Source organism: Adelges cooleyi, unplaced genomic scaffold, assembly GCF_023614345.1.
Source record: "Adelges cooleyi isolate 19-005CV unplaced genomic scaffold, UGA_ACOO_1.1 ACOO_flye_CR_arks_rails_tigmint_CR_PRNA_30, whole genome shotgun sequence".
NCBI lineage: Eukaryota > Metazoa > Arthropoda > Insecta > Hemiptera > Adelgidae > Adelges > Adelges cooleyi.
Genome location: NW_026095971.1, coordinates 16,035,275 through 16,051,522, shown reverse-complemented (window position 1 = coordinate 16,051,522; position 16,248 = coordinate 16,035,275). Strand labels below are relative to the sequence as shown.

General features: G+C 30.5%; 4 protein-coding genes across 4 annotated transcripts; all 4 read right to left on the bottom strand.

Annotated features, from left to right (window-relative positions):
• Nucleotides 1–920: 920 nt before the first annotated feature.
• LOC126839409 (uncharacterized) lies at nt 921–2,944 on the bottom strand. The gene is made up of 3 exons (XM_050574732.1): nt 2,135–2,944; nt 1,216–1,284; nt 921–1,043 (listed from the first exon to the last, which is right to left on the bottom strand). Exons 1-3 carry the CDS (start codon nt 2,942–2,944, stop codon nt 921–923), a joined length of 1,002 nt encoding a protein of 333 aa, XP_050430689.1.
• Nucleotides 2,945–4,214: 1,270 nt separating this feature from the next.
• LOC126839408 (gustatory receptor for sugar taste 43a-like) lies at nt 4,215–7,440 on the bottom strand. The gene is made up of 5 exons (XM_050574731.1): nt 7,436–7,440; nt 5,618–6,098; nt 4,501–4,569; nt 4,346–4,435; nt 4,215–4,280 (listed from the first exon to the last, which is right to left on the bottom strand). The coding sequence occupies exons 1-5, from the start codon at nt 7,438–7,440 to the stop codon at nt 4,215–4,217; spliced, it is 711 nt and encodes a 236-aa protein (XP_050430688.1).
• Nucleotides 7,441–8,374: 934 nt separating this feature from the next.
• On the bottom strand, nt 8,375–9,952 carry LOC126839407 (uncharacterized). Its single transcript, XM_050574729.1, has 2 exons — nt 9,029–9,952; nt 8,375–8,413 (listed from the first exon to the last, which is right to left on the bottom strand). Exons 1-2 carry the CDS (start codon nt 9,950–9,952, stop codon nt 8,375–8,377), a joined length of 963 nt encoding a protein of 320 aa, XP_050430686.1.
• A 2,491-nt stretch (nt 9,953–12,443) lies between these two features.
• LOC126839406 (gustatory receptor for sugar taste 43a-like) lies at nt 12,444–15,198 on the bottom strand. The gene is made up of 5 exons (XM_050574728.1): nt 14,608–15,198; nt 13,431–13,499; nt 13,272–13,361; nt 13,098–13,206; nt 12,444–12,502 (listed from the first exon to the last, which is right to left on the bottom strand). The coding sequence occupies exons 1-4, from the start codon at nt 15,196–15,198 to the stop codon at nt 13,141–13,143; spliced, it is 816 nt and encodes a 271-aa protein (XP_050430685.1). The 3' UTR covers nt 12,444–12,502; nt 13,098–13,140.
• Nucleotides 15,199–16,248: the final 1,050 nt, after the last annotated feature.

Genomic DNA, 16,248 nt, shown 5'->3' with positions numbered 1-16,248 from the left:
AATATTACAACAGTGCATTATATAACTATAATTATGCTTAGTTTTTTTTATTTTGTCTTTTAAAACACAAATAAGTAGACAATACGCATAACATGAAATAACTCAGGTTAGATTGTTTTATTCAAAATGATTTCAATAAGAAATTTAGATTTAAAAATCCAATTAAAATAATCAAATAATTTAGATTTTACAATTATTTCCTTATACGTGTAAACCTAAATTGTAGTATGTATTGTTGTAAATACAATTTTAACTGAAATTTTAAGATATCTAATTGTTTTATTCTTAACGTACCCACCTAATTTCTTATAATACCTTGCTATATAAACCGACCAAAAATTGGCAGGTAATACGTGTAAAATATATTTTTTTTAAGTGTAAAAGTAAGTTTAAAAAAAGTGGTTAGCTACCCCAAAACAACTTCTATAATGTATTAATATATAATATATAGGCGATAACGCTAATTTTGGAAAACTTTTGGAGCACCCCATCCCCGAAAAATTAACTTTTTAGATAATAAACTCAATTTTAATGACTTTTTGTTACTTTAAAAATACAACTTTAAGTAAGCTGTAATTATTATTTTACATAAGAAACTGAATTTTAATAAAAAAAATTGTATTTACTTTCGATTAATAATAGCCACTCTAATTTTTAACTTATTTCGATACAATAACTTGTCAATTTAAGTAACTTGACTTATACTATAATAGAATACTATTATAATAAACACTACATTTTTATACTTGTACTATTTATTTAGCTCTAAGCAATACAAATTGTAAAGACATTTTTACAAGCTAATTTTTTATTAACTTCAGCATATATATTCATTTGTCTTTTAGTGAAATTGAAATAGTATTATGAGATAAGTAGTACCTGCTGCAATTGTCTGAAAACAAAATTGATAAGGTTTTAAACTAATTAGGTAATGTGTAACAACGTCTACTTACTGAAGTTATAAGATGTGGATTGAGAGTAAAAAAATCGCATGCAGTAAACTCTATGTCATGGCTGGATATTTGATTCATAAATAATAGTAACTGTGTAAAAACAATATAAGAATCAAAATTATATTAATTTTGTAAAATTGTATGTATTATGTATTCCTTATGTTTTTACTTGGATCACACACCTTTTATTATTTATTTTAGTAATGCCTATAATATTTAAAAAAAAACATTAAGTTTTAAATTTTAACCAGTTTGCACATACCTCTTCTTTTGTGTTATTGTCCAAATAACGATTGTTTATGTCAGTTATAAATTTTTCTGATTTGCGTGCCTAAATATAAAAAAATATCCATTTTTATATAGTTATCAACAAAGTAAGAATGACATATTTGTGATTATTAGTCAAATGAGTTTGTCTGGCCGTGTACAGAGTGTAGATATGAGGTGATGTTTATCCATTTTATTATTTACCTAAAAATTGGTAAGGGGACGATCATTTTGTTAAGTGCAAATATTTTATTCAAAACTTTTGGTGGGTATTCGTATATTATACTTGATTGCTGATTTGTGATAAGATGTGTGATTTCTCTTTCTATCCAGTAAGTCACTTGATATTTTACCATACAATCTTGTATGTAGTGTCTCTAATGACTGATCGCACCAAATTGTAAATTATTGATGTAACTTAAATCGAAATTACTATATATTTTTAACTTTAAAAAAGAACAGTAATTTTAGGTACGCGTAAATCATTAATTTTCGGATTTTCGGTAATTTTTCCAACACTCCGATGTTGTTTAAATGTTTATTTGAAAATAAATATAAATTTTGTTTTACCAAATCGTCGCTTGAGATGCTACACCACATATCTAATTTTTTCAATTTTACAGGAGAGCAAAAAAATAATTTTCAATAACATTATTAATGACTACTATTCGATTATAGCGTTACCTAATACATATTGACTTTATCATAAGTATAAGCCCACCGTTCGCTTTTTCGTCTACACTGAAAAGAAAACAGTGGCTCAACTTGATTTGGCAAAAAAAAAAAATGAGATATGAGATGTCGCATCTTATGCAAAGAAATGGGGAAATTTAGATTCAGAACGACCCGGGGCCGTACGCTTTTTGTACACTCTATATGTTTTTAAAACATTCCTAAAATCCTATAAGAGGTACCTGTTCCGTAGTGAGATGAGCTATGATCACGATTGCACAAAACCTGAACGAGTACTGTAGGAGCCAGCCATATATGAATATGAATGAATTTGACGAATCGCTGTCCCTAAAAGCTTCACCGTAGATGTCAAACAATGCCATGGCACACAACACGCACAGAGACAACCCCAGTTGGATGCCGTACAACCCGTTCAAGTCCTCCATAGCGTTTCTGGCATACTGGTGTCTGGCCCGAAGTCGCTCCACGGTCCTGGTCAGCGGCCGGTTGACAAACGATCTTAACGTTCTCGAATGGAACATTGGTATTTTGCTGTTGCCGTCGTCTTTGGTCTTAAGAGTAGTTTGATCGCGCCAATTCGATCGCAGCACGTTGGGATACTTGTTGATTTCGATGATCACCGACCGAAGTTCGTCCATGTCCTCGTTGATGAGTTGAAATTTTTGATTTAGTCCGAAACAAGTCAGGATGAAGTTCACCTCGGTCAGGCACATGCTCAGGTTCTGCATGTACAGGTACACGAAGAACACCACAATCACGTAGTCGCCTTTCCACTGGTAACGGCTGATCAGATAGAGCCGGAATAGATTTATCGGTACTATCATGATCAGACAGGTAGACACGATGATAAACGAGAACAACCGATGCAGCTTCGCTTTGGCTACGGACGTCGGCGAGTACATCTCGTAACGTTCCATCTTCTCGTCGTACTCCGGGAAACCCCTGATGTTCTTGTACACCATTGTCACCCTGGACACCAACGTGGCGATGGCCATCAATTGAAAGTACATGGAGTGCACGAGCTTGGACATGGAGTCCGCGCAGTAGCCGTCCAACACGCACACACAATACGGCGTCTTTAGATAATTATAAATGCAAGTGGCCACCAAAATGGCTGAATAAACGAAATAGCCTTTGTTTTGAATGTGTTTCAATATTTTCGAAAACATCATAGCTTGGTATTGTGTTTCTCGTTCATTAAATCTCACCTGTCTCGTAGTAGCATATAATATGATTTTCGATAGCTTTGGAAATGTGTTCAAAATTAAACCTTATGCGTACTTATTTTTGTTTATAACAACGTGTTGTACTTAATAATTTACACCGTCTATGTCTATGTGCCGTTTATTCGGGTACCCATTACCCCGTGTGTATTTGACACTCTCTTATGTACATATCTGCGTTAATTTCCCATAATAAAATAACGGTAACGGTTAGTTTCTTTTTTGTATACTTTATTTATCGGAACTAACGAATTGTTGTTATAGCTCTACAGACGTCGACAGTGTACTTATGAATTTTACATCATCATCATTATGACTTCCACGTCAGTTCCTTGAGCAAATTTGAAAAATGACATCACAATCAATTTTGTTTTTATAGATATTTTAGCTGCAACTCGACGCCGAGAAGGTATTGGTTTTATAAAAAGGTGTTTTTTTTTTAATTTAATTTTTTAATTTTTTGACCTAGATCCATGATAATTTTTCTCAAACACGACGTATAAGGTACGTTATCGGACCAAAAATCAAAACGAACACCTCCCCTTATTCAAAATTGAGAAAAAACTATAAAAAAAATACATTTTTTTTCAACTTAAAAATTATGGCGTACTGTAACTTTAATTAAAAATGATCAAATTAGTTTAAATGAATAGGTATGTAATATTCTTTAGATGAAGTATTATCCATAAACGTAGACAAATAAAGTATAGGCCAAGAAGGGGTGAAACTGTTTCTTATATTTACTTTTTTAAAGGAAGTTTTGGCTTAAGATCTAAAAATTAGATTCAAAGTAGATCTAGAAAAGAGTTATAAGATAAAGTAATATTTTTAAAAATCTTTTGACAAACTTTTTTTATTTATTAAGGAACCCCGAAAAAAGGCGGAAAATTACATTTTGGCCGTAGTAAGTTTTTAGGCTGCTGTATGTGAGTGAATCAACAGTCAATGGGTATCTGAAAAATAGTTTTTATAGACAGACGATTCAACTGAATCGTAGTTTCAGTTATAATAATTATTTTTAGTAACTAGGAACTAGGAAAATAATACATATTAAAAGCATATGCAAGTATAAATTAAATTATTGTTTATTGCTAGAGTTAAACTGCAGAAGTATAACCAAGTATGTCGTTCCTGCAGCAATTGCCTATTAAACATATTAAGTTAATAATTAAATAAAATTTTATGGATAATTACAATAAATAAACTTACAGAAGTTATCAGGTGAGTATTTAAAGTGAAAAAATCACAAGCTGTGAATTCCATTGAATTGCTGGATATTTGATTGAAAAAAAGTTGCAGCTAAAATAGTTCAAACATGGTGATAAATAAAGTAATTTTAATTATAAGCGAGTCAGATGAATTACTTCTTCTTTTGTGCCTGGATCTAAAAAACGATTGTTTATATCGGTTATGAGCACTTTAGTCTTGCAAGCCTAAATTATAGAAATATTAATTATACATCGTTTAAAAAATATCTGTATGTGGTACAATATTATTACATACGTTGTATCGTATATTGAATTCTAAAATTCTACCTAGTATAAATTTGTATTTATTAGAATTTGACAACATTTATATTTTACCAAAACAGGCATAAGAGATTCATTTTTGAAGTTTTAACAATTAAAATAATGTCAATTTAAGGTTTTTTTATTTCCACTTGCAGATTTCCTAAACCAATAAATGGATTTTTTTTTGTTTAGGAACTTATAAGAATCACCTTGACATGTATTAGTTCATCTACTACAACGCTTTAAAGTTGTATACCATAAACATATTTTTTATAAACATTTTTGAAATAATTCTCCAAAATTTAAATATCAAGAAAGGTTACATGTCGACTCGACTTCGCAAGCGTTTTTGTAGTGTATAATAAATGAATTTAAAGCCTCATGTTAATTATTATGTGTACGTGAGCGTCTTAATTTGTTTAAAGTAACACGAATAATTGACCTCCAGGAGTTAAAGGTAAGTTAATTCTAATTGTGTTTTTCTTTAGCAGTTTATAAAATAGGCAGCATCGATTTACATGCGATTTTTTATATTTTATAAATAGGTCTGGGTAACAACAGACGACGGGGACGAGTCGACGACTTGCCTGTAACCCGTGAATGTGTTATGGGGGAGCGGCGACTACTAAAACATAATTCCACTACCCGTGTGAAACTAGGTACAACAGATAGAAAGCTAGGCTTCTTTGATTTTAATAATTGTATTGTTTATTGTATCTATAAACATTCCTATGGCATTGCACACCCCAAACAAAGCAGACCAGACCAACTCATATTATAATATAATGTACATCATCGTTTGCAATATCTTATCAAACTAGTTTACACCTCATTTATTATTTAACATTAGTAAAACCCGCATGGATCTAACCTTTAACTGATAATTATTTATTATCGAGACTATCGTTTTTCTCGATAACTACCCGTAAGATGGACATGTTTTAGCATGTAATATTTAAACCATATTTACCTCTTTAGTCGTAGTGTGTGCGATTAATGTGATCAAGATAAATCGAGTTGTGTATTGCAAAACCCATCCGTATAAGATTATTTTGGATATGGTAATATTATCATAGCTTGAATGTTCACCACGGGTTAAATCATAATACATAGTCAACGAGGTCATTAACCACAAGGTGCACAGGAACAAGCCCAATTGTATCCCAAATACGTCGTTCAGATTCTTGACAGCCTCGACAGTAAGTTGATATTTGATACGGAGGTATCTGACAAAACACGCTTTGGACATGCCATTAAACTTGAAGCCGGAATAGTTGAAAGAGTTGACTATGTTCAACTTTACGTAACGATCACCGGAAGGTAAAAGAAACGGATAATTGTTTGTGATATTCGTGTCTACTCTCAGCATAGTCAGGTCAACGTTGATTAGCTGGATCTTTTGGTAAATGATGTAGCACAGTATGAAAAAGTGCATTTCTAGGCAGCACGTGCTAAGGGTTTGTAGACAAAGTAACAGATATAATAGTAATTTGGAAAATTCTGGCTGATACCTATAGTCGATGTATATTTTTAGCCCGTAAACCGGAAAAACCAAAGCAAATAATAAACATATGATTTGAAGGGATATTTTCTTTATACGTTGTAGTTCGTCGGGAGTCGCCGCGGTTAGAGTTTCGAACGCTATTATGTTATTTTTGTAGTCGCCTAAATTGCGTTCAATTTTCCAAAATAAAATCAGTCTCGATAATATGCACGTTGTTGCCAATACTCTAGGAAACGTTCCTTTGATAATAGCGAACAAGCTTAACTTGCGCCAATCAACTAAGTACGGTGTACTGATGAAATTGTAATAGCACGACACGAACAACAATACAGATGAAACGAATTGTAGTTTCTTTGGACGGAAATCATTCGAGAACATGCCGAACACATTCCAAAAAACTAGCGCTGGCCAAGCAAGCGTTATACAATACATAGTTATCACCCTGCTAGACAAGTACGACAACTTCTAATGTTTTACTAAGGCGGTGATATGGAATTTCGTTACTTTTCGCTAACAATTTGTTATGCGAGTTATATTTTCCTTAATAATCCCCATTTCTTTAATTCTTGGAACTCCTAATAATTGTTATGAAAACAATATTTCGACTGTAGTAAAAAACCTTTTTATAATATATTATTACGCTCATTATTTTACACGATAATGGTATTTTTATGTTATTGACTGGTTCCGTGTTTATTTGTTATTAACAGACAACATAATATTTTAACGTGTGTGGTTAAAAGGTTTGATGAGTAGGACTAGGTTTTGGCATTGCTTTAACATATCAGGTTAATATTGCAATGTCCCCCCCCCCCATATATCGATATTTTAAAATAATAAATATATAATGATATCGTATAGGGATCCAATTTTATTAGTATCATTACAAACATATTATGTATATGCTCGGTGATTCTTTTAACGCCCAACACTACTATACTCTCAAAAAATTGAAATTTTGTAGCGTTTCTTTTTGAAAACATTTTTATTTATGTTTAAAATTAAGGACAGAGGGTGGAGTTCGGTTGAGGAAAGCGCGCAGATAAAAACAAATTCTATGCTCCACGCTACGTCACGTCTTAATTTTTAAACTTTAAAACTAGTTATCGACCAGCCAAAATGTTCAACAAATTATTTTTAACTAAAAAAGTTAATTAAATATATACGTTATCATTTAAGATTTTAAAGTTGATATAGCTTTAAAAAGTACTAAAAAAGATAAAAATTTACAGAATAAACAAAATTCTTTAAAAAAGAAAAACTACAAAACGGTTTTCTGCCTACTCCATGGTAGGGTTTTATTTAGTGTGTATAATATTAAAAAATACTACATTATAATATAATCTTATCTTACATAATCTTAATGAAATTATGACTGTGAAATAGGACTTCGGAGAGAAGGTGTGCACAATCGACCTGCAGATCTGAGTGCATGGGAACTTCTTAGGCCCAACCACTAACCAACTTAAACTAAAAACTATATATATCTTAAAGATCTTATTGTGTGTGATCTCGCATTATAATGTTTTCTTTAAGTAAATTTAACGATAGGGAGCTGAAAAGGTATTATTTTTACAATGCTGTGTTTCTATTTTTGTGCCTGGGCCTGCAATACCCTCTAAACCACTGAACCGATTTCTTCATGTAGCATATCTAAGTTTAGAAATCATACATGAAAAGGAACTTGACTCTTATAAAATTTTAAAAGTTTAAAATCGAAAACGGTATTGACTTAACAATTTTTTTTGTTACCTCTAAAACTACTGAACCGATTTCTTCATGTAGCAAATCTATGGATAAGAAATCGTACCAGAAATGTACTTAGTTGAGCCATAAATTAAAAAATTCACTCTTTATCCTTTCAAAATTTGAAAAACACTCAGAGTTATTACATATATTTTAACTTACAAATACAGCGCTCTATACCTTTTTTTAAAAATAGTCAAATTAGTTTCAAATTTGTACAAAATAATCTTTAGGTATAGTATTATCCATATACATTGGCAAACCAAAAATATATTTAAAAAGCTCTTTCCCCTAGAAAAAAAGGAAACTTTTTTTATATTACTTTTTATGACTTCTTGTCTGAAAATTAGACTGAAGGTAGATCCATAGTAGAGCTATAACATATACAATTTTCTCAAAAATTTGTAACCAAACTAATTTATTAATAAGTTAAGAAAATAAAAAAAATCCAAAAATTACACTAACCATAGTACATTTCTAAGTTGCTATTTCGGAATGAAAACATTCAACAGGTATCTAAAAAATATTATCATTATAATTACGATATATGGGTACCAAAATAGGATAGGTGGACAACCAATGCTAATGGTAACTATCCACATACTGAAAACTCAATTTTAACCACATTATTTTTTAACATGATCCTTTTATAGATACTTGAACTTTTATCATCTATACTCTAAAGATTAGCATCGAAGCGTTTATTTCTGTTGTACGAAATTTAGAAATTAGGTATTGGATTTTCAAATGAAGATATACAAAATAAAAATGGTATATGTTGATATGTTGAAGTCATGAAAACAGGAAACATTAATGAACAAGTATCTAATTATAAATTTAGTACACAACATATTAGAAAAAAAATTGAATTTTAGTAATTCGAAATAAATATTGGTTGACGTTGTTAATTACATTATCATTAGATCAATTTTTTTAGCACAATTTGCTATAATATTTTTAATTTATGTACATAACCATAAAACCGTATCTAAAATAAAATAAATACGACTTTTATCTTTGTAGTCCCACTTAATAATAAATGTTATCACATAGATTGAATACATCACTTAAACCCCTATATTTAATAGTTTTAATAAGTGCATATTTGTTAATTTTAAAAATAACGCTCACCTGCTTCATCATGGTATTAGCAACCATTACAATCATATAGAACCGATATGAGTATTGTGCCAACCAACCATAAATAAATAAGTTTGATCGATTCCGAAAGTTCATCAAAATGAATACTTCGTAGTAGATATCAAATAATGCCATTACGCACAGTGAGCATAAAGACAAACACAGCGGAATGCCAAACAATTCGGTGAGATTGGTGACCGCTTCACGGATTAGTCGATGCCGGATTCTAAGGATTTCGACAACAGTGGCTTGTCCGTTCGGTGTACGATGAAAGCTTTTATCATTAGTAATCCGATGTTGTCGGTGCACCCATCTAAGGTGATAACGTTTTTTTAGCTGCCCGTCCGTTGACAGTGGGAAATCATTGGAGACTTCGTCCTTGAGCCGTTTTAGGTCAGAGTTTATACTGCTAAACTTCAAGTACAGATTCCAGCACTTGGACGCGAAGTACAACTCCAAAACGGAAATAAAAAGATTTTCTATGTACAAAAACACCATAAACATCCAAGCTACGAAAATTGTTTGATTTGCGTACAAGATTTTCAACCGAAGGATATTTATAGGAAGGATGATTGACAATAAGGAGAGTGTGACAGTCCAGGTAAATACCAAATAACTGCGACGGTCCTTTCGAGTAACTGGAGAGTAGTTATCGTATGCCTCGACGTTATTGTTGTACCCCTTCATCGAAAAGCTGTATTTATAAAGCATAATCAAGCACGATATAAAACAAGTCGTGGCTACGAACCTCGAAAACATTCCTGACAGGGATGTAAATCCTTTGTTATTGCAATCAACTCCGTCCATTATGCACGGTATCCACGAAGACAATGAAAAGTTGACAGCACATGATATCAAAAGTGTGCTTAAAGTAATGGCATATACCACACGACCAATATATTTCAATACAGTCATGATCAATTAAAACAAATCAGTTAAAATCACCTTTTCTACTTGGTCATTGATATATTCTAATTCTGTAATCGGCTGTCGTTTACTCGTCATGAATACTTATTTGGTGTAAAACCTTACTACGTAGATAAAATACTTTTATTATGGTATACTTACTATTTAACACGACAGTTTAATGGTGTATAAAGTTTACCTAAGACAAACTATCCCAATGTTTGCTCATTAAAACAATGTAAGCGTTTGTTTGAAATAAAAACCTATGTATAATAAATAACAATATTATAAATAATTTTCAAATGCCTGCTGGACAATTGATTCACTCGCAGATAACATCCTAGAAACTGACTACAGTCAAAGTAAAAATTTTCCCCTTTTTTAAGTTTGACTACAGATTTTTAGTCCAATTTAGATTCTACATTCAGTCTAATTTTCAGACCTTAAACCCTAAAACTGTACCTAAAAAAATTAAATAATAAAGAAAAAGTTTCCACTCGTTCTAGAGAAAAGAGTATATATTTAATAAGTTTGTCATCGTATATTGATATTGTACAGTGGCGTATTTAGGAATTCGTTTAGGAGGGGGATAAAATAAGTAATATTCCACAGACTTGTGGGGGGCTTTGCCGCCACACCCCCCAAGCAACTAAACAGCATAACAACAATATTTTTATTTTAAAATCTACCAAACTTATGACTCTTAATTATAACTTAAAAAATTATTTATAATGTATTATTCCTAGAATAATAAGAAAATAATGTTTAAGTTCCACTATACTATTATAGTAGTGGCAGTTAAACATAATTTTCTTATATACTGTCATAATCATAACACAAAATCTAGTTTTCTATTTTTTTGGAGACTTAGTTAATCGATAACCTCATCTGGCAACTTTTTTATTGACCGGTGACATGTCAATAAAGCCAACCCATTCAGTCTGTTCTAATAATAAAAGAATAAACTATTAACTAATTACCAATTAGGTACTAATTTATAATTATATTCCAATAATAAATTTAAAAAAATATTTACTTCTGTCATACTATTCCTAAGATAGGACTTAATCCTCATTAAACTAGAAAAGCATCGTTCTGGTGTGGCAGTAGACACAGGAAAAGTACAAAATATTTTTAAGAGTTAATGGATATTGGGATAAAATGTAAAACAAGAATAAATCAAAATCAAAAATTTAATTTATACCGTGATATAGCAATTTTCAAGTACTTAATTAATAATAAATGAATTAATTACAATATTAATAATATATATCTTATATAATTCATATTAAATTAACTTTTAATGAACCAATATATGTTTAGAAACATAATTTAGTGGCCAGTGATTGGTCCATACAATTTTAATTAACCATTAAATTCATTAATTCTTTATGCAACGCATCATTAATAGTTGTGTGAGTTTTCGATGTGGAGTCAAATTAAAATACAACATTTGTATGCATAAATTTCACAATACAAAAAGGCCAAGGGGGGATCTATCCCTCCCCCCCCCCCGTAAATACGCCACTGATATTATATAAAAGTTATAGCGCCTCATAATGTATGTAAAACGTTGGAGTGTTTTTCACGCGACCAAACCGTCCACACTGTCAAAATGATCGGTGTGCTAACTGCTACATGCGTACACCATACGCGCACAAAAACACATTTAATTGACAAACACTTGCGCGGCAGTTTGGACTCGGTTTAAGATGGACAAATATTGATTGGACGGCCTGGTTTAAAAATATTGTCATCCAACTCGACTAACAGTCTAGACATAATATGTGCTATTTAATCGATATTTACCTCTTTAGTCGTAATGTGCGCGATTAACGTGATCAAGATAAATCTAGTTGTATATTGCAAAATCCATCCATATAGGATTATTTTTGATATGAATCTGAGTCCGGATAGTTACCTCGGGTCAAATCACAATACAAAATGAACAATGTTATTACAAGGACAGTAAGTTGATATTTGATACGGAGGTATCTGACAAAACACGCTTTGGACATGCCATTAAACTTGAAGCCGGAATAGTTGAAGGAGTTGACTACGTTCAATTTTACGTAACGATTGCCAGAATGCGAAAGAACGCTAAGGGTTTGTAGACAAAGTAATAGATATAATTTTAAACTTTATACATGAATAATTTAATTTTATACATAAACTATTTTTTACTTCAAATATATAGTTTAATCTTCATGTATTAAAATTTGATAAATTTTATGAAATATCTACAATCTACTTAATAATTGAGTATTGACTATAATTATGTTATGCAAAAATATTAAAGTTTAAGTTAAATGGATCATTTCACGTGAAATCACCTAATGTGGGTGCGACTATAGTTCCTTAATATTAAAAATATATTTATTAAAAATTGATTAATTTTTATAAAATATAAAAATATTATATATTGTAAATGGAATCAATTCAGTAAATAAATAAATAAAACAAAATTAATGACAAAACATTTCAAACATTTTTTTTTGGACCTATGTAGTTTTTCCGGATGCTGTAATTTAATCGCCGATTGTGGTATAGACATGAGACCTGCACAGTTAAAATTCTAATTAGGTGTAACTTAACCATGTTTTGAAAAAAAAAAATTTTTAATTTTTTAACCCTGAGAAATGGTATTTTTTTAATTTTTCAAAAAGAAATTTTGGGGTTAAAAAATAAAAAAAGGGTTTATAAAAAGGTTTGGTTATGACCCATATCATTTTTGAACCAATAAGTTTTTTTTTATTACTAATTTACGGTTTCAAACATGGGTGGATTGCTGAAGACTACCTACATTAATAGTAGGTAAGTAGAACATCTGGTAAAAGTTTGGCGGTGAAGATATTATTTCAACACCAGTAGCAAGGTTTCAATTTTTTTTTATTTTACCAGATGTTCTACTTACTTATAAGAGAGTATTGCATGAATTTGGAAAATTTTCGTTCAGTCATATTTATGTTGTGGGTCATTAAAGTAGGTAGTTATACATACAGTATACATTACAATTTCATATAAAATAATATCCACCCGTAGAAGATTTCACTTGAAAATATTAATTTTGTTTTAAAGTTTAAAAGAGTTAAAATATTAAGTTATTTTTACAATAGTCTCTAAGAACAAAAAAATAATATACCAGCAAACTTACTGCATGTATTCTTCGCTACAAGCATATGCAAGTATAAATTAAATTATTGTTTATTGCTAGAGTTAAATTGCAGAAGTATAACCAAGTATGTCGTTCCTGCAGCAATTGCCTATTAAACATATTAAGTTAATAATTAAATACAATTTTATGGATAATTACAATAAATAAACTTACAGAAGTTATCAGGTGAGTATTTAATGTGAAAAAATCACAAGCTGTGAATTCCATTGAATTGCTGGATATTTGATTGAAAAACAGCTGCAGCTAAAATAGTTCAAATATGGTGATTGATAAATAAAGTAATTTTAATTATAAGCAAGTCAGATGAATTACTTCTTCTTTTGTGCCTGGATCTAAAAAACGATTGTTTATATCGGTTATGAGCACTTTAGTCTTGTAAGCCTAAATTATAGAAATATTAATTACACATCGTTTAAAAAATATCTGAGTGTTGTAGAATACTATTATACATGTTGTATCATCTTATAAATTCTAAAACAATATTTAATGTAAATTTGTACAGTTAGAATTTGACATTTATTATTTATAAAGCAGAAAAAAGAGATAAGGTAGAACATACGTTATACACAATTTGGTAAAATCGTTGCCTTTTAAAAAAAGTTTTCTAAACTTTTTCCGGATCCACGCTTTTAAAAAAATGTAGACTAATTAATGTTTTGCTAACATATCTTACTAATTCACCGACCCTCAATTTTTTATTGATATAAAATATTGATTTAGAGCGTCATGATCTTAAGCTTATTTAATTATGATGTTCACGTAAGTGACTTAAGATTTTTAACGAAATACAAATAATTTATTTCTTGAGTTCTGGAATTAAAAGTATGTAATAAAGACCATTGTGTTTTATCTACCTAATTTCTAATACTACATTTTTTTCTTCAGCAGATGTGTATCATCAGATTAATGACCAATTAAAACAACTCATAATTTATGTACAATTTGCTAAATTAAAATAATTATAAATTATTTTATTACTTTATTATGCCTACCTAATTATGTAACTTATTAATTAATATATTGTAAAAACAAGAGTATGTTGAAACAATTAAAATATAATAAAAAAAAAAAAAAATTAAATGTGTGACATAATATTCTTGTTTTAACTAGTAAGTAGTAACCAAAATTGAGGAATAAACTTCCTTAAATATTGTTAGGCTTTCGTTATTTATCCAAAATAAAACTTACGAACATTTATTAATATAGGCTCACATTAGTAAAACTAATCCGGATAATAGGTTTAACCGATTATTACCTTTATTGAAACTATCTATTTTCTTGAAAACAACCCGTTAAGCCGGGTCTATACTGTCGAAATAATCGGTACTCTATGGAAAATATCAAATATCAATAAAATGTTCGTGGGAACGTACACATACACATGCACAAAAACCCATCAAACATTCGATGACCGTGTTTAAAAATATTGCCATCTTATCCTACTCGCTAACAGTCTAGACATAATATGTGCTATTTAAACGATATTTACCTCTTTAGTCGTAATGTGCGCGATTAACGTGATCAAGATAAATCTAGTTGTATATTGCAAAATCCATCCGTATAAGATTAGTTTTGATATGAATATATTATCTGAGTCCGGATGGTTACCTCGGGTCAAATCATAATACAAATCGAACAATGCCATTAACCACAGCGTACACAGGAATATGCCCAATTGTATGCCAAATACGTTGTTTAGATTCTTGACAGCTTTGCCGATTATATAGTATTTGATACGGAGGTATCTGACGAAACACGCTTTAGACATGCCATTCAACTTAAAACCGGAATAGTTAAAGTTCGTTGTTATGTAACGATCGCCAGAATGCGAAAGAAAAGGATAATTGTTCCTGATAATCGTATCTACTTTCAGCATAGACAGGTCATCGTTGATTAGCTGGATCTTTTGGTAAATTATGTAGCACAATATAAAAAAGTGCATTTCTAGGCAGCACGTGCTAAGGGTTTGTAGACAAAGTAACAGATATAATATTAATCTGGAAAATTCTGGTTGAGATGTATAATCGGTGTATGTCTTTAGCCCGTAAACTGGTAAAACCAAAGCAAATAATAAACACATGATTTGAAGTGATATTTTCTTTATACGTTGTAGTTCGTCGGGAGTCGCCGCGGTTAGAGTTTCGAACGCTATTATGTTATTTTTGTAGTCGCCTAAATTGCGTTTAATTTTCCAAAATAAAATCAGTCTCGATAATATGCACGTGCTTCCTAATACTCTGGGAAACGTTCCTTTGATAATAGCGAACAAACTAATCTTGCGCCAATCAACTGAGTACGGCGTACTGATGAAATTGTAATAGCACGACACGAACAACAATACAGATGAAACGAATTGTAATTTCTTTGGACGGAAATCATACGAGAACATGCCGAACACATTCCAAAAAACTAGCGCTGGCCAAGCAAGCGATATACAATACATAGTTACCGCCCTGCTAGAAAGTACGGCAACGTCTAATGTTTTACTAGGCGGATCATATGGAATTTAATTACTTTTCGCTAACAATTTGCTTTCAAGTTATATTACGTATTCATGAATAGAAATATTATAAAAACATTTTTTTGATTATACTAACAACATTTCATTAACGGATAACATATTATTATTACTCTCATTATTTTACACGGTAATAGTATTTTTTGTTATTGATTGGTTGCGTGTTTATTTGTTGTTAACAGACTAAATATTTTAACACGTGTGGTGAAATGGTTTGATGAGTAGGACTAGGTTTGGGCATATCCTAAACATACCTGGTTATTGCATTGTAACCTCCCCCCTCGGCATCGTAAGGATGTCAATTATATTAGTATACCATGTATACACTGGGTGATTCTTTTCACGAACGCCTAATATTAGGTTACTCTTAAAATAAATTGAAATTTTGGAGTTTTTTTTGAAAATATTTTTATTTATGTTATACTCTAACATAAAAAAATATAAATATTTTATTTAAGTTTAAAATTAAGAGGGGTCGTGAAAAAAGCTGTTTTTTCCTATATATTTTTTTTTATGAAGTGCTAAGATTTATAAATAAATTACATCATAAAATTGACCATTCAAAGTATTTTTTTTAAAAATTCTATTGCGAGAAAATTAAAAATGGCGGTG